Below are 25,820 nucleotides of genomic sequence, written 5' to 3' on the forward strand. Positions count from 1 at the left end.
GGTTGAGGTTTTATTGGGTTTGTTCTCAGTGTGTATAATAGTTTTCTGTGTTATTATTAGGGGGAAGGGTGTTGTATTGTTTTAATATGTTTTTCTAGCAATTATTTGTGAAATTTTGTGAGATGGGAGGAATAAATAAATAAATCTTGAATCATGACTTGCCAACTTAAGCTTTCTGATTGAATACAGTTTTGTAAATTCAAGCTACTCATCCCCATTCAAATTGTTATTCCTTTTCTACGACTTATTTTACAGAAGTTGATTCCTTATCTTTATTTCTCTCAGCAATGTCTTTGTTAGAAGTAAGATATTGGTCCACATAGTAAACTATCATCTAAAATCTATTTTTTTCTGTTCTGAAACATATATATATATATATATATATATATATATATATATATATATATATATATATATATATATATATATATATATATATGGTTAAATAAAGACTTACACTTTACACACTTGCCTTTGATTATATTTCCAGATTTCAATAAGTTATTATATTGAAGTCTAGAGCATAAGTGTATTGTGTACTGACAATATTTTGGATCATATATTTGATTCAGTCAATTGTCATAAGATATTTATATTTAAGCTTGTATATATATATTTATGAATCTAAGAGAACATTTCATAGGTTTAGATGAAAATTTGAGAATTCTTGAAGGAGTAAGGATCCCTGATGATTTTATAATGAATATTTATTCCATGTGTTTCATACAGTAAAATAGTCACAATGCCACTTAATACATTCTTTATTATTTCTGCATTTTAGAGCAGCAATTTAGTAACAAAATCTCAGGGGTAGTTGTCAAATTATTTAGAACCTTAATTTAATATCCATATTTGTTTTTGACATATAAATATTGCTTCTGTACACCTTCAGTAGATACAGTTCAATCATCAAATCCCATAAGCTAGGTAGCAGCTGAACCATATCCTTGCATTCTTTCCTTGACAGAGGACACTCCATTTTTAATAGGACTTCAAAAATTGAAATGACAGATGTGAATGAGTCATATTAAATTGCCTGGCAAGTGCAACTATATCTATAAAAACAAGCTGCTCCAGGTGCTTCACTACTAACTTTCCAACTCTAAAGTGGTCTTTGACCCAGAAATATGAACATTTAGTGAAAGGGGAACATCTTGCATCTTTTAAACTCTTTTAAAACTATTCTTAGAGTGTGTCTTGGGACTGATACTTCATGGAGTGATTCCCAAAGGATATTTAATTAAGCCAAAATCTTAATGCAGGGCCTCTTGTCTGCTCCAAGACACATCTTATCTTCTGCCACCTTCTTTTTTCCTTCAAATTCCATCTCACAGCTTTTTCTGAATAATACACCATTAAACTGTCATACTTTATATCCTATTTGTGATCATTTTTCCTGGTCACATGTCTCTGACTATAAATTTAATAGGAGTTGCTTCCAAATATGTGTAGAACACTTGACCTTCACCTACTGCAGTATACAGAGTATACAATATACATATTAACAGAGTTGGAAGGGACATTGTAGGTCATCTAGTCCAGTGGTTCTTAACCTGGGTGATATCACCCCAGGGGGCGATTTTATTTTTCAGGGGGGCAATGGAACAAAAAGGGGCGATGCAGGGGCAAAGGAACGGAAGAGGGCGATATAGGGGCGATGGAGCAAAAAGTTTGGGGGACACTTTTGAGACTTTTTTCGTACAGTGAACCGCTGTATATCTGTCATACAAAAACATCAGATCGTTCACTATTAGTGGATTGAACTGTGTTTTAAAATGTTCCTCTAGCTAGTTTCAGTACAGAATGCCGTACATATGTGAATATGCATTGCTCATCTTCATGCACGTTGCGCAGTAGCCTCTATCACTCTACCCATACAGTGGCATGCCATTGGCCAGAATGGGCAGTGATGGAGAGGTGAGCGCTTCTTTCGAAACATAGCATGCTGAGTGGCTGTCCCCTGTAATGTCAACATAACTGTTGAAACTAGGTTTATCGACATCCATGTGTGTTTTATAGTGTTCCAGTGCCATCGAAAATTTAATTTGCAGTTAGTGCCTTTCATTTCAAAGACCTCTCAACATGGCTGAGAAGAGGAAGTGTCACCAATATTTGATGGAATATCTAAAATTGGGGTTCATTCCATCTCCTTCCAACGTACAGCTTCCATTTTGTCTTGTGAGAAAACATTTTTGAATGAAGCAATGAAACCTTCCCGACTGAAAGACCATTTGGTAAGAATTCATTCGGATAATGCTGACAAACCGGTATCATTTTTCCAATCCTTAAAGGCCAAGTTTGAGGATTGCAGCACTGTTGAGAAGTTATTTAGAAAATTATCACTCAACACTAACGAGGGGCTCATTTGTTCCTATGAATTATTTTTGTTGATAGCAAAATGTGGCAAACCTCACACTATCAGAGAAACGCTGATTTTACCAGCAGGGTAACAGATTGTTGCCACCATGTTGGGGCCAAGTGCAAGCACTGTCACACAATTGATTCCTTTGAGCAATGACACTGGATCAAAAAGAATTGATGAAATAGCTGCTGGTGTGGAAGAAAGGCTTATTGACACCTTGAAAAGTACAGAATTCGTGATGCAGATTGATGAGTCAACTATTCATGAAAATGAAGCCTTGTTATTGGCTTATGACCATTTCATTAACGGAAATGAAGAGATCAGGGAAGAACTGTTATTTGCTCGAAATTTAGCCACTGACACAAAAGGTTCTTCGATATTTAAAAAGGTTGAAGAGTTTTTTAATGAGAAAAACATCCCTTTGACAAACATCATGGCATGTGCAACCGACGGAGCTGCATTCATGGTTGGACGATATCACAGATTTCAAGGTCATCTAAAATCAGCTGTACCTGGAGTTATGACTGTCCATTGCATCGTTCATAGACAGCACCTTGTCTCAAAAAATTTGAGTGGCCATTTGCACGAGTCTATACATTACGTCATTAACACTGTGAATAAAATTAAGTTGAATGCCTTGAACAACCGACTTTTTCACAAGCTTTATGAAGAAAATGACGAGGAGTTTCAATGTCTCCTTTTGCACACGGAAGTAAGGTGGCTTTCAAAAGGAAAGTGTTTGAGGCGATTCCATGAACTTTTTGACATAGTTGTCAAATTTCTTGAATCCATTGATCCAAGTCTAAGCAGTTCTCTTAAACTTCGACGTCTGAATGTAGCTTATCTTGCTAATGTTTATGTTCCGATAAATCTGGAAGTGCCCGCTTAGGTGCTAAATCCTTTCATAGAAGACTTTGCACAACCTCATCCCAAACTGCAAGAGCCACTGACAGATCTGAATCATGACTGTGAAGCCCAATCACATTTTCAGAGTTATGGCTATGAAGCTTTTTGGGTGAAAATGAGGAACACTTACCCAATATTGTGGGAGGAAGTTAAGTTGCTTCTTCCACTTACTTAGTGGGGAGGGACTTCAGCGCCGTCCAATAGATCCTTTCTAAGTCAAGGAACATGTTAAAGATCACTCAGCGCGGCAATTTAAGAGATTAACAAAAATGGTTCCAGACATCAAGAAATTGGCATCAGCTCACCAAGCACAAGGTAGCTAATGATGTTCTTTTTTTGCTTTTTGTGCACATACATTTTCTTCATTAATAATTTTCTCAGCTCTTATTGTTTTATTTGCTTGCATTGGATTTCACGTTCCAGTTTGAACTTTTGGCTTCATTTTGGAATTCTTGTTGTGCTCTGTGAAACATTTTGTGTGATTCTTTGTATTGTACTTTTTTAGCATGCACTCCAGTTCGATATTATATTTTGGTTTCTTGGTTTTATGGTTTCAATTTTTTTTGTGCTCTTCGTGTAAACTTTTTGTGTAGATATATATTTTTTTCTTCAGTTTAGGCATTAAATTTGTCACTCTGATTTTTGTTGCTTTCCTTCTGTAAAAATTTTCTTTGTGTCTTTTTAACCCTTTTTACAGTGTGCATGAATATATATTTTCCTCGAATCTTAATTTAGTTTCAGAGTTTTCATCTTGAAATTCTTAGTTCCTGCATTGCGGTTTGTTCTTATGCCCTTTTTATATTTCTTTTTGTGTCTTAAAATTCACTTGTAATTAAATCATTAAAAGTTACTGGTTTTTTTCGGGCATTTCATTTTCTTGCAATTGAATTTTGTTTTCAGTGGTCATTGCATTTAAGTGTCTTGAATAAATAAAATAATAATGAAATACATGTATCACGAAGTTTGGGAGTAAGGTGATGGGTGGCATCAGAATTTTTTACACAGTTGAGATATGAGAAAAAGACTTGAAATAAATTATTTGCATTGAAAAAATGTGTTTGCATAAATTAAAGAATTATTTCCCTATGTTGTGATTGAGAGGTTATGTTGGGGGACGGGGGTGATGATAACTTCCTCAATGGCTCAAAGGGGCGATGCTTTCAAAAAGGTTAAGAACCACTGATCTAGTGCAACCTGAATGTCTGAAATATCAAAACGTTCTCAGTTTTTGTTCACTGCTTCCACAATTTTTCCATTACTCTGAGTTTTATGTGAAGCAAAGGCAAAAAATATCAATGTTAGGTCAACAAGTAGTTCATGTGCCATATTTTTCTGTCCTGGAGCCAAATTTGAAGTGGCCATTTCTTTTTAATGTAATGCAACTATCTTGCATGGCTATCCTACTTACAAATCTAACAACAGTATCTGGTACATTCCAAGCAGCAAAGCCATTGCTTTTAGGTCTCCAGAGTTATTCCAGTTGTACTTCAGCAACAGTTCCGTGCTTCTTTCACATGTCCAGCATAGCCAAATAATCACTGAATGATGTACATTGACAAAATAGAAGATTTCTATAAAATGGTATGTGACCAGTTAAACTACAGATTATTTATATGATTAATAGCCCAAAACCTTTAAGATATACCCAAGAATATTCAGTGAGCAAACTCCTTGTTCTCCAGTGTCTTTATTTTCAGATACCTGTTTAAACAATATAATTAATCCATCCTTTTATTATAAATAAAATTCTAGATGATTGTGTAAGGAAATGTAAAGTATAATTATTGCATTAAAAATTGATTCAGAATAAAACAAGAGGGCATCTATTTCATAGCTTGCCAGAAGGAATACTTCAGTGTCAAATATACTGCAGAATGCCAAGAATTTTCCATCTTTATTGACTGTATTGTATGTCCTCATTAAATTAAACAAAGAGAAGAATGCTACATTTTCAAACATCTTGTATTCATGAAAGCCATCAATTAGAATGCTGCATTAATATTCAGTTTAGCGATGGTTGCCAAAATGAATGTATTAATTCTTGAACCTTGAGGTCAAAAGGACTCTTCAAAAATACTTGCAAGCACTCTCCCCATGAAGTCAGGCTATTCAAAATATATCTTGAAAGTACATATTTTAAAATGGATAAATTGCAATATAAATGCTGTTGGATGATCTGTCAACCTCTGCTGATTAGGACAATTATTCTTTGCACAGACAATTAAAGTAATTTGCAACAAGGGGAAAAGAATATCAAATTCATCTCCTTTACGTGGTAAGGACTTCTTAATTACAAACACACATTGGAAAGAAATTCTGAATATGGGAGGAAGTGCTATCAAGGCTGAATTTTCAATGCAACTATTATATGTACTTTTGTTGTTCTTTTTGAATAAAGTTAAACTGAACACTTAATGAAGACATTTGGTCAAACACATTAACATTTATAGCATTCTTTTAAATTATTCTTAGAAGAAAACAATGCATTTTTAAAAACAAGAATTATTTACCATAATGAGCAGAGACCCAACTGATATCTCATTCCATGTATGCAACAAGGCACATGGTGGATGGTATTTTGTTCAGCTGAAATCAATATTTTGAAAATGGGGGTGTTTGTTATGGGCTGGTCCTTCTTGGATCAGTTTTAGATTGGTGGCTGCTATAAATCTCTAGAAGGCATGTCAGACAAGTTAAAATAATGTGGCCAAGGCCCATTATAGATTTTCCCACTTTATCTATCTGTCATACTGTCCATCCAATGGAATACCAAAATGAATCAAGTTTTGAGAAAATGCATGGGATATTTTAACAGTATTTTTTCAATACATATGACCCAATTGCTGCAGGTCCTTGCATCTTCTTTGTAGCTTTTTAAAAGGTTAGCATTGTCAAGCGGTCTTGAGAACATAATAAACGTATCTGCAAAGAAACTGCTATAGGTGTAAAGGTATTAAGATTAGTAAAACTAATTTAAACAGAATTTTTAGCCATGACTTCCTTAAACCACTATACATAACTGCAACTTTAATCCATTCATTCTCTCCACCACCACCCGCCCCACGCACACACAAATACACACAGGAAAGACAGATACTCCTGGACTTTACTATTGGTAACATTTTCTTACCAGTAGTAAACTGAAACAAATCCCAAACATACTCCTAGAAGAATTCATGGAGATACAAAAGATTCTGGGAGATTTCCCCTTCTCTTACTTTGTTTTTTTTTTTTTTTTTTATGGAATAACAGAGCAAGTCAGTGATATTTTATATAGAATATAGCAAATCATATTCCTTTTTCTCCTCATAGAGACAGATCATCTATTATTTTTCTGATAACATATATTTCCAAAATACAAGTCAAAGAAGAAGGAAACTGATCATATAGATCAGGGGTGTCAAACTCGCATCGTCATGGCAGCATCACACAACTTTTCCCCCTTCACTAAACTGGGTGTGGGCGTGGCCAGTGTGTGATGCATTCATCCCGTGGGCTGCAGGTTTGACAGCCCTGATATAGATTATTACAATTTCTTTAATTAAGAGGCAGTCTGTTCATGAATTTCCCTAATTTATATGCAAGGAGGAAGTGGATACTACACCACTGAAACAATATATTCATTCATAATCCTCATATGTGTTGTTGAAACCAGAATCCCAAATTTTTCCATTAGCCTGCAAATTCAGAGTGATGTCAGATTAATAATACGATCCAATATACATATATTCCAAATTAAATTTAATAATGTTCAGTAGGCCTTTTTGCCTACTGTTTGGCACTGCAACTTTAAAGCATACGCTCCTAAAAGGATTTACTGTGATAATGTGATGGGCGATTGCTGCATAATGAGAAAATTAGGCAGCTGTTGTGTAAAACTCAGATTAAAAAAACATGTAAAAGAGCAATACAAATTCACTCACCTGAATGAACCGAATAACATATGTAACAATTTCTTGATTTTAACTTTCCATAGGTACACTGATGAGTGGAAAATAATAGGCACTGTGAATTATAATAATGTAAAAGGGATTTACAGAACATTATTATTTCCTTCTGTGTGTACATTATTCCATCTTATTTTTGTATGTATATTTAAAGTAGCTGATTTCTCAGAATACTATACCTCAAATAATATTCAGTTGAGATATTAAAAGCAGCAGAAAGCAAATAAATATATCCTATCTAATACATAACACTCTAGGAGAAAATACAAAAACTTTGCAATACTGGAACATTACTAGAGAACCAGTTTATGCTAACATGGGTATCGAATTTGCAGCATCACATTACTGTCATGTGATGTTTCTTGACTTTTTTCCCTTTGTGGAGTTGGAGTGGGTGTGACCTGCACATGACACATCCACCCCTTGGGCCGCCAGTTTCAAATCCCTGTTCAAGCGGTTTAAGCATTGAGCTAGAAAGTGGAAGATCATGAGCTCAAATTCTGAATTAAACATGAAAGCCAGCTGGATGACTTTGGGTTGCTCATTTTCTTTCAGGACAATCACCTCACAGGGTTGTTGTGGTGAAAATAGAATGATATGTTGGATATGTTTGTCCCCTTGAGTTATTGTAAAAATAATAAAGGCAGGATACTAATAAATAAATACAATAGGGGAAGAAAACCTCTTACCCATATTAATATATTTATTATGCAAACTAAAACCAAATAATTCCTCAAATTAAGCTTGACTCCACACAGTTGCTATGCACAAACACCATGTACTGTACTCTGCAACAATATGAAATTTGATTGCCATTAGCAACTTCTAGGACTGACCTAAAAGTTAACAAAAAAGTTTTAAACTTTTTTAGACCTCCTCATCAAGCAAAACCATTCTACATTTAGCAGAAAAAATGGGAAGAATAAATGTGCATTTATATTCAAACCATGCATACAACAGACTAGGTAGAACCTCTCCTATGTTCTTAACTATATTCAGAAGTGTAATGAATCCATTATTGGACCTTGGGTGTTTGAGAGGTTGATTTGATAGATTATTGATAGATGTAGTTATTAATAGATATCCCTTGTTCTGGCAAATAAATGAGGTAATAACAAAGCATTCATTAATTTATTCATTCATATCCTGTCTTTCAAAGCAGTAAACATTAAAATTTCCTCCTCCTTTTCTCCTATTTTCCCCACCACAATTCTGTGAGGTGGTTTGTTCTGAGAAAGTGGCTGGTTTCATACTGAAAGCAGGACTGGAACTCAGAGTCTTCTGGTGTTTAGCCTATCCCTTAAACACTATTCCAAATTATCTTTCATATTGTTTATGTAAAGCAGCATAAAGAAAGTCAGCAAATAATGAAAACTATAAAATAGAGTTTTTGTTTGATGAGACTATCAAAGAAAATAAGTGGCAAAGATGCTATAACCTACCATCAAGTGGTAATGCTTTATTTAAAAATTCCTTTTATTTTAAATAAAAAGCTACAAATTACAGTTCCATTTCAGCTGGTTAAATGCCACTTGTTAAACCATTATAATCAGAAGTAAGCCTATGCAAATTCAGTGGATATTTTTCTTAGATAAATTATGTGTGTGAGTTAATTAATTAACTAATCTGGATTATGATGAATTTTTATTATTTGAGAATACTTTAAATATTTCTTTAAAAACATATCATGATGTGATCAAAGTATTCTATTTAAGGTAGCCTTTTACTGCATAACAGTGAAGAAAATGAAAGTATTGGCTTGTTCCACTATCAATACCTAATTTGTTACATCAGTGCAAATCACCTTTTATAATTTTTTGAAAGAAAAAAAATAGTGACAGTATCTTCAATTGTGACTAAATTCTAGGGATTTCCTGCAAAAGAGTGAATTCTGTCAGCCTCAGTAGAAAATGTAGCCAAATAATAGGAAGTCCAATTGAAAGAAGGGAGAATCCCTCCAAACACCAACTTTATGTCAACATTCCAATTTTGGATTTATAAACAACTCAGAAAATAATAATTACAATTCTGTTGTGGGATAATGCCACTGTTTACATCACCCCATTGCAAAAACTGTCAAAACATATCAAGCTTTTCTGATTAAAATTGCAATCCCAGAGAAGAAGTTAAACATGGAATTAGTTTTGCATTCCAAAATGTTGCTTATAGTCACATAGTCTGAAAATCCCAAGAACCATAATAAATTGGTAAAGATAAATATGTCAAAATAATATAGCACTCTGGCCATTGACCCTCAAACAGTGTAGCACAAGGGTGTCAAACTCATGTCATCATGGTGGCATCACAAGATGTATTAGGACTTTTTCCCCCTTTGCTAAACCAGGTGTGGGCGTGGCCAGCACATTTGGCCCATGGGCCAGAAGTTTGACAGCCCTGGTGAGGCACAATAATGTATAATACCTTCTAATTCCTGTTCAGTTCCCTGAAAGTACAATTTTCTAACCATTATAACTTTCTAGGTTGGAATAGAATTTCTCCTCATTATGCACAATGATCAAGATCATAGCTCCCATCATTTGTGGTGTAACAGCACATTGGCTTTGATCCCACTAGTATTTGGCATCAGGGAGCTACAACCAGTCAAGGAATAAATTCTTGATAAATTATTCTTCTAATTTTTTATATTTAGATAAGGACACATAGCAGTAGTGAAAGTAGTTTGTCCTATGCCTAAAAAGGGTCACAGATTAAATCCCGAAGTGTCCATTTTAAAAAAAAGGATCAGTTAGAAAAAAATAGAAGGCTCAAACCAGCAAACCATCCAGAGAAGTGGCAATTCTATTCTGGTTATGAGGCAGCTTCCTCTTCTGTATATTTCTACTTCTGGACGATTAATAATTGAGATAAATAGGAAATGTTGATATGCTGCTCCAATTAGGTTTGTTGCTCTTTTCATGCTGACTGCATGGGTGAGTTGGAAGGCTAGGGTGTTGTTGTTGTATAGATCAACACAGGCTCCTTGCTGGACAGATGAAATTGACAATTTGTAACAAATGGAGAGGAAATGCCAACAGAATTCTTTTACACTAGTAATCTTATCATGTACAAACAGCTTCATTAATTCAGCACCTGCTAAAATCAATGGGATGATAGAAAGAACTCTTTAAGGACAGTGAAAAATTATGCCTAAAATCAATTGTGTTATATGGTCCAAAAATATGAAATAATATGCTTTGAACTTTCTCTTCTTGCTGATTTTCAATTCTTGGCATCAACAACATTTTTTTAAAAAAAGTGAGATGCATATTTTTAGATTTCTCACTATTTACAATATTACCAGGACGTTTCTCTTAATTCATTGAGACTTATTTCCATAAAGTTAGATTTTAATATATATATATATATATATATATATATATATATATATATATATATATATATATATATATATATATGGCATTCAGCTTTGTTCGGGTATTGTCCCACGTCATTGTAGTTATGCTTTTAAAGTTATGCTTTAAAAGCATAACTACAATGACGTGGGAAAATACCCAACAAAGCTGAATGCCATACATGTAAGTACCCGCGAAAACTTAAGAAAATATATATATATATATATATATATATATATTCTTAAGTTTCATATATATATATGATATATAAGAAATCTAATCAGTTTACATTCATAGCATTTAAATAAATATGGAAATAAAATATATAAATATAAAAGTTTTATAACTGACTTTGGAAGACATAGTATTCCACACCATGAAAAGTACTGGTTTATGTCAAATTAGTTCCATGTTTACAGAAATACTGCACTGCTATCTTCAACTGCTTTCTCATGTGTATACTGACTGGAATGAAACTTGCTTAAGAAAATTGTCTCTGGATTTCAGCAGAAAAACATTCTATCTACAGCTGAAATTTGGAAACAGGTTAATATTTATTGTTCCAAGACTGAAAAGCAGCAGCAGTAAAGGAGGAGGAGGAGGAGGAGGAGGAGGAGGAGGAGGAGGAGGAGGAGGAGGAAGAAGAAGAAGAAGAAGAAGAAGAAGAAGAAGAAGAAGAAGAAGAAGAAGAAGAAGAAGAAGAAGAAGAAGAAGAAGAAGAAGAAGAAGAAGAAGAAGAAGAAGAAGAAGAAGAAGAAGGGTGGAGAGCAGTATTTTCAGATAGTGTATTTTTATTATATTGTATATTATATTACATTTGGAATCTTAGTTTATGTAAAATTTGCTATACTTTATTAGTTTTTAATTGTATTCCTACAGTTAAAAAAACCAGTCTCATTAAGTCTTCATGTTCTGTTAAATGTATTTTACCATTTTTATCCTATGAAAACTGGAACGAATTGTTAATCTATCTCTCCTTTAATAAATCTTGTTCAGTTTTCTTTTCTGTCTAAAGACTGGTACATTTTAAAAATGCAATAGGTTGTTTCATTATTAATTTCTTTATAAAAGTCCCAAAAGCTTAAAGTACAGAATTATTCAGGATATTCCATTAATATTCCTGTCACTTCTATGAAACTTTAGTTCATTTGTTTTCCATGTTGCTTGCTTGCATTACAAAATTCTTGGCAACTTAATACTGATCTATAAGATTCAACAATAAAAAAGTCAAGTAATAACATTGATAAGTATTGCTGATTCTTAATTTGGCAAAAATAAAAAAGGAAGGAAAATGTGTGTACCGTATCTACTTATAACTTGTACCTGAAGGCAGGACAAGAAACAAAAGATGGAAACAATCTAGAATTAAGGAGAAATTTCCTGACAGTTAGAACAATTCATCAACTTGCCTCCAGAAGTTGTGAATGTTCCAACACTGGAAGTTTTATAATAGAAAACCATTGGACAACCATTTGTCTGAAATGTTATAGGGCTTCCGGCCTGAGCAGGGGATTGGGTTAGAAGACCTCCAAGGTACCTTTCCAAGTCTGTTATTCTGTTAATGTTTATTTTTTATTAATTAGAATTATATATTGTTTCCAAGCAATATTATCTCAATTCTAGTTAAGAAAGTATTAGGACTGCTGGGAAATAAAGTCTCTTTGTTTTCTTTTGCAAATTAGATGTTGACATGAATTACATCAACCTCTTCTGTTCTGCACTTGGCAGCTAGATATTTGTGCTGGGGGAAAAAAATCTTTTGTGGGGCTACAGGAATTGAACTAAAATCTTCCGGATTTTCATGGTCTTCCTGCAGGCCAATGAAGAATTTCTCCTCTGCTCTAGCTACTGGCAGGCAGTCCTTGCTCAAAGAGCTGAGATTCCCCCCAGCAGGCAATTCTTTCAGCCAGCCCCCAGGGATGAGAAGGAGCACTCTCTTGTAACCTTTACTGTCAGCTTCCCCATTGACTTTCCAGGGAAGCCAGCAGAGAAGATTCAAAGAATGAACTAATGAATGTGGACACTTGGCAAACAAGTTGTCAAACATCCAGATTGTGATCATGTGACTTTAGGGGTGGGTGTGATTCTTTATGACTGCTGGAAGTGCTTTAAAGGCTGTAAGACATCCTTTCCAAGGCCATTGTAATTTTGAATAGTTGTTAAAGAATCAGTTGTAAGTCTGTAATCAAAACATCTTCTGGCAGTGCATCCCTTGAATTAATTACTTATTTTAAAAACTATATTAATATGGAGTCATAAAAATTGCGTTGCAGCCACTTTCCTTAAGGAAAGGGGTGGGTTAAGGATGCCATCTTCCTTTTTGATAGGTGACCCGTTATCATGCTAAATAGGAAGTTCCACTCTATGTGCCAATTTGACAGATTGGGTTCTTTCTGCTTTGTTTCTGTATACTGTACAGTTATTTTCTGTGTCACCAAATCACATATAAACAAAGGCAAACTTTTCTTTCAGCTGCAGTATATTAATCAGTAATAACACCAAAAATGCCCCCAATAATATTAGTGCTGGTAACAAGATTAAATTCACTGCTTAGTACCTGTTTTGAATCCGGATATCTTTTTTAAAAAAACTTAGGAAATATGTTTATATCAGGAAAATCAGTTGAGATTCTAAGGTTGCATATTTCAGCCACAGTGCACTAGCTAAAAGCCTTCTGGTTTCTGGTAAACATTAAAAACATCTCTAAAATCTCAAAGTTAGACTTTAGGGAATGGGACCATAAATACTGCAAGTATTGTGTTTCACTGCTGTCACACTGTTTTTGCTGTCACATTCCATCCATCTTCCTTTCTCTGTACTCGTGTATCATTTGTTTATATCTTCCACTGAAATTAGAAGTCCTTGGGCATTGGCAACTATTTTCCCTGAAGCCCTAAAGGCACGTTTCATTGTTTAAAAAGTTATGAGTTTGACTCTGAATGACTAATTATCCGACTTTGTCTTCCCTGCACAGCAACAGAGTAATAGAAAACAAAAGTGGGCAATTATGGCTTATATGGGGTATAGGTTCAACTAAATCTTCTCAACCATAGAATGCAAAAAAATTGAAAAGAAATGAAATATGCTCCAAAGCAAAATAGACAGATTTGTCCATTTATAGTAATATAGACAAAAGCTTCCTGACTCTGGTAGCCCTCAGACTTTAATCACAGCCTAGAGCAATGGTAGCTAACCTTTTTTGGCTCCTGTGTTAAAAATTGCACATGAGAGCAGTTAGAAAAAAAAGTTGAGTCTTGCTTTAATAATGTGGTCTTCCTGTTACATCATGCTACGTTGAAATAAAGTTGTATCCCTTCCAAAACTTCCATTGAGTGGAACTCAATGATTAGCCGGTCAAAATATAACTGTAACATGACATACAGTATAATGAAAATTATAAGTAATAATTATATTACATCCCTGTTATTCTGTTCCATCCACTTTTAAGTTTCTCAAAAGCCAGATAAGGCTCTCAACCTAAAAAAAAACTTGAATCTCTGTTTTAAATAAGTCTTTGGCCTGATATAAATATTATATAGTCTAGGTAGGGAGTTTGCTGTGACCAGAAATTTGAATGACTACCAAAATCAAATCATCTAAATCATCTGACAAAGCCAAAATCAAAGCAATGTTGACTTTCTCAGCACTTTGGAGTAACATTTGAATAGAATTGTTACCTCTGGAAATCAATACAGCACTGCCACATTTCTTCTCTTAGGGGCACTGATTCAACTGAATCATAGGCACTAAATATAGTTGCTCTTAGATTGCCATCTGCCTGTTCTCAGTTGTTGAACTCAGCTAGATTTTTATACAGATACTGTACAAAAGTTAGCACATAAATTACTAAGGAAAATTGAAATAAAGTGGATACATTGGAATTTGGGGAAAAAGAGATGGTGTGCTACTGGGGCATCTGGCTCTCAGATTATAAATTTTCTTTTTCTTGTGGACAGGTAAATTAATTTATTGAAAGTAATTTACAGCTCTAATCAGAAACCACTGCCTTTAACCACTAATAACCAGCTCCAAGTCATTAGCATTGAGAGCTGAGGGATGTATCACAACAAGATGCCAATGGGATAAACCATATTCCTATATGTCCATCTTTAGACAAACTTCTCTGGCATATTTTTATAAAGAGACATGACTGATTTCTCATGCTGTATAAGTATTGCCACCTTGAATTTCTGTTGTTTAGAACAAAAGATTGAAGAAAAATTAAGGTATAAAATAAGTGATTGTCTAAATCAGTTGTTAGAGGACTACCTCATGATGTATTTTGCTTAGTTCATACAGCAGCTTTCTAAGTTACATATAGATTTCATGTGAGGACAATGAGATGTCCTGGGATTCTATTTTTCTGAGCACATCTCACAGCTTTTCATGATTTATATAGTTAAAGGCCTTTCTCTAATCAATGGAGAACATATTGACATCTTTTTTGGTATCCTTTGCTTTTTCAATTACCTTATATATGTCAGCAATGTAGATAAGTTCTATTTTGCTAGTAATAAAGGGAGGCAATGCTGCATGCAATGCCACAAATGTGCTCAGGCATGCAACCAAAGTCACCTCAAAGGGTTGCTGTTTAGAGGAAAATGGGAGGAGGAAGGAGTATTAGGTATGTTTGTCACCTTTGTTTTACTTATAAAAATACTAAAGATGTATATGTAAAGTAAGTGTGTGTGTGTGTGTGTGTGTGTTCACAGAGAGAGCAATGCTAGGAACATGCTGGTGGTGTATGCTTGTTTCTCTTTGGCTATGGCTTTACATTGTATTGATTACATAGGGAAATCCTCCATGAAAGATCAAAATAATAGTTAAGAGAAAATAGGATAAACTATTATCTTTGCAATGTTATCACTCTTTTCTGTTTAGCTATGAGTTAAAATATCTTTCTCCCCATGTGAAAGAGGGATGAGACAAGCAGAATAGGAAGCAAGGATTTGAAAGCAGGGTTCATGCTGAGCAGACAGCTATAAAGGAACCTTTGTGAATTGCTTCAGTGCACACAGGCAGGCACACACTCAGTCCTAGTAGTCATGAAAACTAAAACAAATAAATCATATAGCAAAGTTTTAAGTTTTTTTTGTGTGTTAGAAGTCGGTGAAGATCTAGCAGCAAAATCTTGCTCTGCAGAAAATGAAAATAAATAATCTTGCTAGCAAGAGGAAAATGTATCACTAGCAACACAACAAAATGTGTCTGCATTTTTGTGTTAGACCTTATTCTAGAGGCTCAGGAAATAATGTATTGTAATTTTGGATTTTTTTTTCATACAGTTTAACAAAAATTCAATTTTCTCCCTTTTTAAAATAATAATACCTTTCAACTTATTTTCAGTCTATCCTGTTTCCAGGATGCTACCATTTTCCAACCACAAGGTTTGGTATTTGAGAAATTAAGTTATTTCCCATAGGAATTATGTGTTTATTACACTTGTGAAAGCTGTCAGTGAGAGATGTTAAAATGAATTGTTTCCCAAAACAAATATCAAAAGGCAGGGGGAAGTCTTGTATGATCCAAGGATCAGAACTGTAAACAGTAGCATTCATATCTGAGCATTCAACTCTGATCTAATACCAATAATATATTCCATTGTATCATCCATTTAATTCAACATAATGAAAAAATAATTTTTATAAAATCTTCTAATAACATTTCCAATCCAGCAAATCAATTTAACAATTCAGTCTGGATTACTTATTTATTTTGAAAGGTAAGGTCCTATTCAGAAGACCTAATATACTGAATGTACATACAGCATATTTTTAAGTATGATAGCATCTTGGTACTGGCAATGCTTTTTTTTTAATCTTCAACATGGATTTTTATTTTAGTTGTGTGCTCTGAATAAGACAAACCTTGCATTAGAAGCAAATGAAGACATTCGGGGTGGTTTTTAACTCATACAGGTAAAAGAAAGCCATATCACATGTTTAAATCACATCAAGTCTTCATGATCTATATTAAACATGTTTAACAAATGAAAATAAAAATGAAGAAAAAAAATGTGTAAAGGCCAACTATATATACCATCAGAGATGAAGGCATCTTTTAACTGCCACAATTTAATGATGTTCGTAGTGCTTCTGTTAGAATTTGGGTATAGAAACTTCACGTAATGGGCCTTATCATGGTTAACATTACCGAAGTGGTAAAATAGATGAATACCTTATCTTCCTCTAGAAGTTGCAATAAAGCAATATATGGACAATGGTCTAATTTCATCTGAACCACAAGGCTACTTGTAGTTTGTTTGTTTAATTTATATAGCTGACCATCCCACATATGTGACTCTGGGTTAAAATATGAAAAGATACAATACATTACCAAACCAAATGTATGAAGCAAAAATAATTAAAAAACATTGAAACAATAAAAAAGGTATTAAAACCATAAATCGAAAATCTGCAAGAGTGGAATCCAATTGACTAACCATATAGCCATTTAGCAGGCTCCAGACTACCACTACCAGAGGCAAGTTGATAAAAGTATTCAGGCTATTCCTAAAAGCCAGGAGGGTAAGTAAGTCCAAGTTCTAGGAAAATGAATCACAAATAGTGGGTAGAAGCAATCTTGCTTCAGAAACCATGTGACAGAAGAGGCCAATTAGAGATGAGATAGCCCTTGGACAGAAACGGGGAAGTCTCTGTCTCTTCATAACAATCATGATACCTTCAGATTATCCACCAGTTCCTTGGCAGAGGCAAGTCCATAAACATCTCATGGTTTGAGGACTGTCATTTTTCCCAAAATGGTTCGTGTTTATGCCTCTGGGAAGAGGGAAAGATATGAGTTGCTTTAATGGTAAATTGCTGAATTTAAAAGTCTTTTAAAAAAACCTAGGGAAAGTCGAGCTACTTCAGAACAGAAAATTCTTAGTATAATAAAAAAATGTTCATGGTGGTCTTCTAACACTCAGTTGTCTATGAGTAGAAGAGAATATTTGTAGCTCAGGATTGAACTGTGGCATCTTTGATGCTTTCTGAGTTTGGTTGTCTTCAAATGTTTCAATGTCCATCTAGGAAGGACCATCAGAATGGTGTTTGCTCACTGTTTATGTATGAGTGGCTTGCCCAGTCAGTGTTTGTGGGAGTCTTTTTGGTAGTGCAACACTCCAATCAAGGAGCTACCAGGTTCATTCCCACCAAAATTTACAAGACAACCCATTGTAGATAAACAGAGCCCCAACCCTCTTCTGACAATGATGATGTTACCTAATTGGGTAAATGAAACTTCTGCAAGAAAAGAATGAAGCTCAGAGAATAGCAAGGATCCCACAGTCAGCCTTCTCCGTGCTAAGCAAATATCTTAACTATTATACAGTTTCAGCATTGCTTATTAAACAAGAACAATAAGAATTATAAAAACAATCAGAGTGCACAATAAGCACTGGCCAGTTAAAGGGACAGCCCTTGAATACAAAGTAGTCAGTGAACTGTAGAAGGTAGCCTGCATCAAATACAGTGTTCAAAGAGGCAGGTACCCTAAAGGTAATGTAACTAGGAAAAGTGCACTTTGAAAACAGAACTGATTAATATATTCTGAAATTGCTTCCAAAATGGGTAAAGGGTTAATAGAAAATAATGTCAACTGTTCTGCCCTCCAAAGAGAATTACCTCTTTCTTCTAGAGATGCAACAACTGGACAGTATAGACATAGTAGAGGTTTCCAGCCATTAAAATTAATAGACAAGCAATATATGTTTGCATTAAATTCAGTGAAAATTAAATACAAATAATTTATTCTACATTCTATGTTTATTCAGTTAGGCAAGAAATGTAATAAAATGGAATTTATTTTTATGTAGACATATTTCAGGCCTGCACATTAGTCTAGACCAATGCGCTGATCAACAAATCTTGTAAATTAGTTATCCTCTGTGCTTCCAGTTCATGTTCATGTAATACTTGCATAAGCTGTGCAGTAAATTGAATTTTGCAATCAATGAATGAAAAAATATTTCTTCTAGCTCTATCTTTATGTTATCCAAGGGTATCAAACAAGTAGAAAGAAAATCACAGAGGGGAGGAAATGCTAACCATTTGGTTTTACCTCTTTGTGGGCATTCCCAAATGATATTAGTTATAGCAGCCTAACAACTTTCCAGGTTTCCATTCATATTTTACCTACTCGTTTCCTCTCAGTGAAAAGTTTTACATGTGTCTTGCCTTTTTCCAGCCTTTGCTCTTGTTGTTCTCGCCTTATAAACACGGCATTTTAAGAAAACAAAATTCAAATTTATATGTATTCATAGATAACATTAATTTAAAATGTATTATACAATATAATCTAAAGGCAACAGGGCAAAGACATAATAAATTTAGAATTCAAAACAAAAGAAAAGAGTTTAAGTGAACTTGATCAAAACAAATGTGTTTTAGATTTTTTTTTTGTCTCCTTTGAGGAGTGTTACTATGATAGCTAATGTGTTCACTGGGTATAATACAATCAAAGCTGAAGGTTTTTGATATATTGGTGTTAATTGCCCAGCCACTGCCATTCTGTATTGATATCTGTTGCAATGTACCAACAGTGCAACCTATATTTGCTGTCATATGCATATCTTAGCATTAGATCAATGTTCTTTTCCTTTGTCTATAATTAACCAAAAGTGTTAGAGGAGTATAGTTTGGTTCATTGATATATGAAAGTGGGGATCGGAGATGCATCCAAAGATAAGAACCTAGCACTGAAAAGGGAATATTAATACAAGAAGCATCACTCAATGGCATTATATTTTTATTATTATCAAAATATTCTGCAAAAGGATTGCAGAGTGTAGAGAATCCAGGGGCCCTTTTTTTATTAGAGTGCCACATATTTTAATAGCCAATGAAAGTAATTACTGAATGCAAGCTGTATTGCATTTGTAATATCTATTCTAGAGCACTCTAGTAAAATATTATGTAATTCTCAATTCTCTTGATTAGCTCTCTTAATCCTTGTAGGGGGATATTTTTGTTAGTTAACAATATTTGGTTGCATTCATGGTAAATGGAGTTACTGAAGGAAAATAAAGAATAAATTCAGCACATATTTTCCTTTATTGCATATGCCTTACATTAAATATTTGCAAAAGATGTTAAAGTGGAATAAAGTAATTTCTGTGGTACCATGGACACTACAAAAATATATATATTTCATATTGCTATTATTCTGCGGGTAAAAGGATTTCATAGATAAATTAGAATTTCTTAAAATATTTGTTTAATCTAATCTGATTTAGGAATCATCTTATTAAAATTAAATTGAATCATCTTATTAAAATTAAATTGAAATTGTTACAAATTTCACAAGAAATTTCGTGAAATCTCCTTCATTTCACAACACATTGACAAACTCAGCCATAGTTTCATTTGGGAAACTGAGTATCCTAGACTAAGCTAAGTCCCAAAACACTAAGGAATTTCTTCAGTGGTGAGATTCAAATACTTTAACAATCAGTTCTCTAATAATTTCTTCCAACAACCACTTCACCAATCAGCTCAGAAAGTTAACAACTGGTTCTCCCGAAGTAGTGTGAACTGCTGAATCTCACCACTGAATTTCTTGGCATTCAGACAAATCAATCATCAGTAGACATATGAAGATAAGTCACATTTATATAACATTCAAAGTATATAATAAAAAGCTAAGAAGAAAAGAAAAAAATCAGAATGTTGATTCCAACAATCAATGCTCAATAAGCAGGCATTAACATCAGATAATAATTAAGCAGGAAGCAGGAAAATCCTTCCTAATCAAGGAACTACTATGGAAAACACCACATCTCCACCAAAACTGTCAGGACAAGTTATAAGTTATTATATATTATTGGAGAACAAATCCAATATTTACTGACACTGATGATAATTAAGTTATCAAGCATCTGCAAGCAAACTACAAAGTTCAGAGAGCACCAGATGGCATCTTTGTGCCACTGTCACTATCTGTTGTTTTTCCTTGTCTCATCATTCCTGTTCTTGCTTCTCAAAGATAAAGCTTACAAATGATTATTCACTTTTGGATTATCCACTGTCCCACTCCTTCTTCCTATCATTTTCTCCTGCTACAACCATTATCAGCTCCTTTTAAGATAGAAGAAAAGATTGATGATTGTTGATGCATGGCAATTGTGAAATGCACGAGTATAGTATGGTGGATGATAAAGGAGGTTGTAGTATTTGGGGGCTTGTTTCCAGATTTGCGATTTTGAGACCATATTCCTTTTCACAAAAGGGCTGTTTTTAGGTGATGTCCATTCACAAAATAGTTGTCAAACTCATTATTCCCATATTCTCTAGTCCACAACATTGACTGTCTCCCTAACTTGCCATTGTCTCTTTAGCAGTGAGTCAAATAGATCAATAGATTTTCTAAGCAAAGCAATGTCTGTTAGCAAACTATGATTGCAATAAATGTTCTTGTAAACAGTAATTATGGCAAAGAATGGTGCTTTGTTTTGCAGCTTGATAGCTTCCTATTAATTTGCCTTGCATTAAATCATATTTTAAAACAGGTTGGGCAGTAAGCCACCACAAGGAGAATATACTCATGTTGAAATCACAGTGATAAACTAAGTTTAGGACTGGTTAGATCCACAATTCAAATAAACTACAAAACTTCCTGATTGAACTGGGAAAAGTTCAGTCTGTAGTATTTTAAATCATTTAGGAGAACAGTCTCTTACTTTAAACCAGGTCTGTCAAACTCCCAGCCCGTGGGCCGTATGCATCATATGCTGGCTCTGCCTACACCCAGTTTAGCAAGGGGAGTGTGTCCCCATACATCACATGACACTGTCACGATGATGTGAGTTTGACACTCCTGCCTTAAATCTATAGATAATATGGATAAGTCTAAGACTGATGCACCAATTGTTAGATCTATTATAATTAAGTTTACTTCATTACAGAAACCATGTGATTCTTGGTAAATATCCACAACAAAGTTTTGAGTTTTTTTAGGCACTGTGCCAATATCTGAAGCTGGCCCTGATTTAAAGAAACAACCTCATAGGAAGATTTTTTTATAGCCTCTGAACCGTATTATGTTCATTCAGTCCATCCTTGCATTTTCAAGAAGCAATTGACTGGAAATTTGCGGCGGGGTGGGGGAATCAATCAGCATTCTTTGCTTAGTGCATCTTCATGGCCATGTTATTTGTCAAGCTTCAGAGAGTTATTTGAATTCAAAAACTAGCACGCAGAGATTCATAGACTGAGAGATTCAGAAATTCATCTTTTTGATAAGCTTCTTTACTTTGTTCAGAAAAGCTGTGACTGAACAAAAACTTAACAATTACCAGTTGTAAGCTTCAGGCTATACATACAGCAGTCCTAAAGTTTAAACTTTATGTCTCTTTTGTTTCTGCCTGAATGCTCTAACAGACTAAGACCAGATCATTTCTCAGTCAGAGTAACAGTTGACATCTGTGCATTATTATTGTAATGGATTCATCTGATCTCAGAGTCTTTACACTTGACCTTGGTCCTTCTAACTCTCATAATAATAGAGGAAAAGAAGAATTGGGGAATTGTGAAATCCTACCAAGTTTTACATTTTATTTGATTTGTCAATCGCTTACAAGATACAGGTATGAGAATAAATACAGTTTTGAATACATGAGATAGATACTTATAAGAAAAATAAAAAACAATAGGACGGGGACGGTAGGCACGATTGGCGCTTATGCACGCCCCCTACAGACCTCTTAGGAAAGGGGTGAGGGAAATAGTAGACAGTCTAAGGTGGAAGTTTTGGGGGTTTGGGGAAGAAAACACAGAGTCAGGTAGAGTATTCCAAACATTTTTTTAAAAAAAACAATTTTATTGGTTTTTTTAAAACAAACAAAACAAACAGAACATAAAAACATCAGCTCTCTTCCATACATATATACAAGCAGTGTGTTGGTTGGTTCATCGGTTTTGTGCATTCATTTCGTAGTCTCAATTACAGTTACATTACATAATAACTCGTATTATCAATCCAAATTTATATATCCCAGTGTCACTATTAGAAAATCATTTGACTATGATTTTATTCATTCATACTTTATAAGATAACTATAATTTAGGTAGTTTATTCTATAACAAATCATATAATCATACCAAATCTATCCTAAAAACACTTTATAGATATGATGTCAAATAACAAAAGAAAAAAAAACCAAAGATATCTTTTCATATATTCCTTGTTATCTAACATTCTAAATATTCTATTATTGTATTTTATCATCCAACCATTGATAGAAAAGGTCCCAAATTTTATAGAATTGTTTATCTTCTTGCTCTCTGATTTCAAATGTCAATCTACTAATCTCAGCACATTCCAATATTTTCTTAATAATTTCTTCCTGCGATGGTATTTTCTCATTTTTCCAATTTTTAGCAAATACAATCCTAGCCGCTGTTAATACATTTACAATCAGATATTTCAAGTCTTTACTGTATGTATCTGGTAAGATTCCCAATAAAAAAACCTCCGGTTTCAAATCTATGTGTTTCTTTGTCATTTTTTCCAACCACATGCGGATTTTAGTCCAATATTTTCTAGCATTGACCACTCTGTTGCTGAAGTCATATTTTCTGCAGTCAAGTTTGGTGCGGTTAACCTTGAGTTTGTATCTATTGTTTGTTATTGTATTGTTATGATTGAAGCTGAAGTAATCATTTGCAGGTGGGCATTGCAATGTATGATTTTATATACTATATTTAGATCGGACTGGAGGTGGCGTAGTTCTAGGTTTTCTAGGTCTAGAGTTTCAAGTCTGGTGGAATAAGGTATTCTGCAACGAGTAGAGGAGCAGAGAACTCGTCTTGTGAAATATTTCTGGACTTTTTCAATTGTGTTAATATCAGATACATGATATGGGTTCCAGACTGATGAGAAAAGGGGGGAAAGACAGTGAAAGGTTTAAGACTAGAAAAAACAACCAAAAAGAAGAAGAATTTGAAAGATAAGTATAATATTAGAAAGCAACAGAAGAGGGGATTACAGATGAGAGAGTTAGAAGTAGAGAGATGAGGGGGTAAAAAGGGGAGGGAGAAGAGGGGAAAGAAGGCAAGGAAAAGAAGTTGTAAAAGACAGAAACAAGAAATGGAGAAACAGGGAAAAGATATAAGGATTGTAACCATAAGCTTACTTAGAGATAATGGGTGAAAATTTAATGGCAAAAGGGATTCTGCAAAGGTACATAAGATAGCATTGTTATATTATAAACAGAAATAATCTTAGAAAATATGATTAAAATGATGGATAAAATATTTACTGTAATGTAGTTGAATGTTTGGTAATAAATAAATGAATTAAAATGATTAAGAGAATTAAATGGGAACATTTTTAATTATTAGTAATGATTTATAAAAATACAAGTGAGAAATATGGGGAAAAAAGAATTAACTATGGAAAGTTTATAAGTGTTCCCAAGGAAGTATGATATTTAATTGAAAAGAAATGTTAAAGATGTTAAGATTTTAATTAATATTAATGATAGAATTGAATTGGAATGGAATGTGTGCTTTATTTACATATATTTACTCTGAGAAGCACAGAGCCGGAGACAGAAGCCTGAAGATGATGAATGAGACTTCATCGAAACGTTGCCTAGATACTTCGAATCTTACACGGGAGAAAACCCGAACAACCAAAGATCCACATACAAATACCCGCGAGAACCTCAGAAAATATATATATATTCTTAAGTTAATATATATATATATATATATTTCTTTTTAGGAATATAGTGTGTATTTTAAGAATGTACCAAGCAGAATTCGATTGGAAGCTATGTATTATGTTGAATGCTATAATCTTAAAGGTATACATTGAAGCTTAAATAAGAGTTTGAATGAATAAAATTAAAAGATATAAAGGTGTCATACTCCAATTGGTAACTACAGGGAAAAATTTGTTTAATAAGAAAAGATAATATGAAATTGAAACAGGACAGACAAAAGTATAAATATAATGATTTGATTGAGATGAGATAATTAAAATAAAGTTGAGAAAATTAAAAAAGGGGGAAAAGTATGTAGAAAATATAAAACGGTAATCAGATATGGAAAAGAATATAAAAATGAGCATGAAATTGAGTTTGGTGTCTGTATGAAGAAGTGATAACCTGAGACCATGCTATTTTCAAAAAAGATGTTTTACTTGTATTTTGTGTTTATGAAAACTCAAATAAAACTTTCAAAAAAAAATCATTTGTAATGAGTATTCCAAGGTCCTTGACAAAGTTTGGATCCTCATCAAGGTCTTCACTATTTAGCTTGTATTTTATTTTCTGATTTTTCCTGCCAATATGTAGGACAGAGCATTTATTTGTTGAGATTTGAAGTTGCCATTTTTTTGACCATTCTGATACATTCTGATACATAGTCAAGATCTTTTTGGAGGGTAGTAATATTGTCTGTGGTGTTGAATAGCTTTACATCATCAGCAAAGAGAATGCAGTTGCTCTTAATATGACCACAGAGGTCATTTATGTAGAGTATGAAGAGAGTTGGTCCTAAAACACTGCCTTGGGGGACACCACTATTGACAGGTACAGAATTTGATAGGACGCTTCCAATTTTGATCATTTGTTGTCTGTTTGACAGGAATGCTTCTATCCAGTTATGTAGGTGTCCAGAGATGCTATAAGATTTTAGTTTTAGTAGTAGTTTGTCATGTACCACTGAATCAAAGGCTTTACAGAAGTCTATGTAGATTGCGTCTATTGCTTTGCCCTGATCAAGTTGTGTAGTCCATATGTTTTTGCAGTGTAAGAGTTGCAGATTACAGGATAGTTTTTTTCTGAAACCAAATTGTTTATTGGAGAGTAAGTGGAGAAGCATGGATTGCTTAATAATTGATTCCATGACTTTACAGGTGACGCAGCATAAGGAGATTAGTCTGTAATTTTCAACTAGGCTGAATTCTCCCTTTTTGAAGATGGGGATGACCGTGGCTTGTGACCATAGTTTTGGCAAGGAGCTGATCCTGAAAGATTTTTCAAAGGTTACGCTTAGAGGTTCGGCTATGGCAGTGGATAGCTTTTTAAAGAGGTAGGCACATATTCCATCCGGTCCAATAGATAGGGATGGTTTTAGATTGCTCAGTGCTTTTTCAACAATGTCTTCTGTAAAACCGATATGTATTAGATCATTATAGTTGTCTGTTTTTCGACTAGGAAGTACTGGGCTTGATCCATTACTGTTTACAAATACTGAGCCAAAGAATGTGTTAAAGAGGTTTGCTTTGATGGTGTCATCGTTGCAG

At 34.0% G+C, this 25,820-nt stretch overlaps 1 protein-coding gene across 1 annotated transcript; it reads left to right on the top strand.

Moving 5' to 3' along the window:
• The first annotated feature begins 2,465 nt into the window (after positions 1 to 2,465).
• On the top strand, positions 2,466 to 3,251 carry LOC148125295 (protein FAM200C-like). The gene has a single exon (XM_087937884.1). It carries the CDS (start codon positions 2,466 to 2,468, stop codon positions 3,249 to 3,251), a length of 786 nt encoding a protein of 261 aa, XP_087794010.1.
• The last annotated feature ends 22,569 nt before the right edge of the window (positions 3,252 to 25,820 follow it).

The sequence above is a fragment of the Pseudonaja textilis genome, chromosome 7, assembly GCF_049901715.1.
Source record: "Pseudonaja textilis isolate UNSWEBS1 chromosome 7, rPseTex1.2, whole genome shotgun sequence".
Lineage (NCBI taxonomy): Eukaryota > Metazoa > Chordata > Lepidosauria > Squamata > Elapidae > Pseudonaja > Pseudonaja textilis.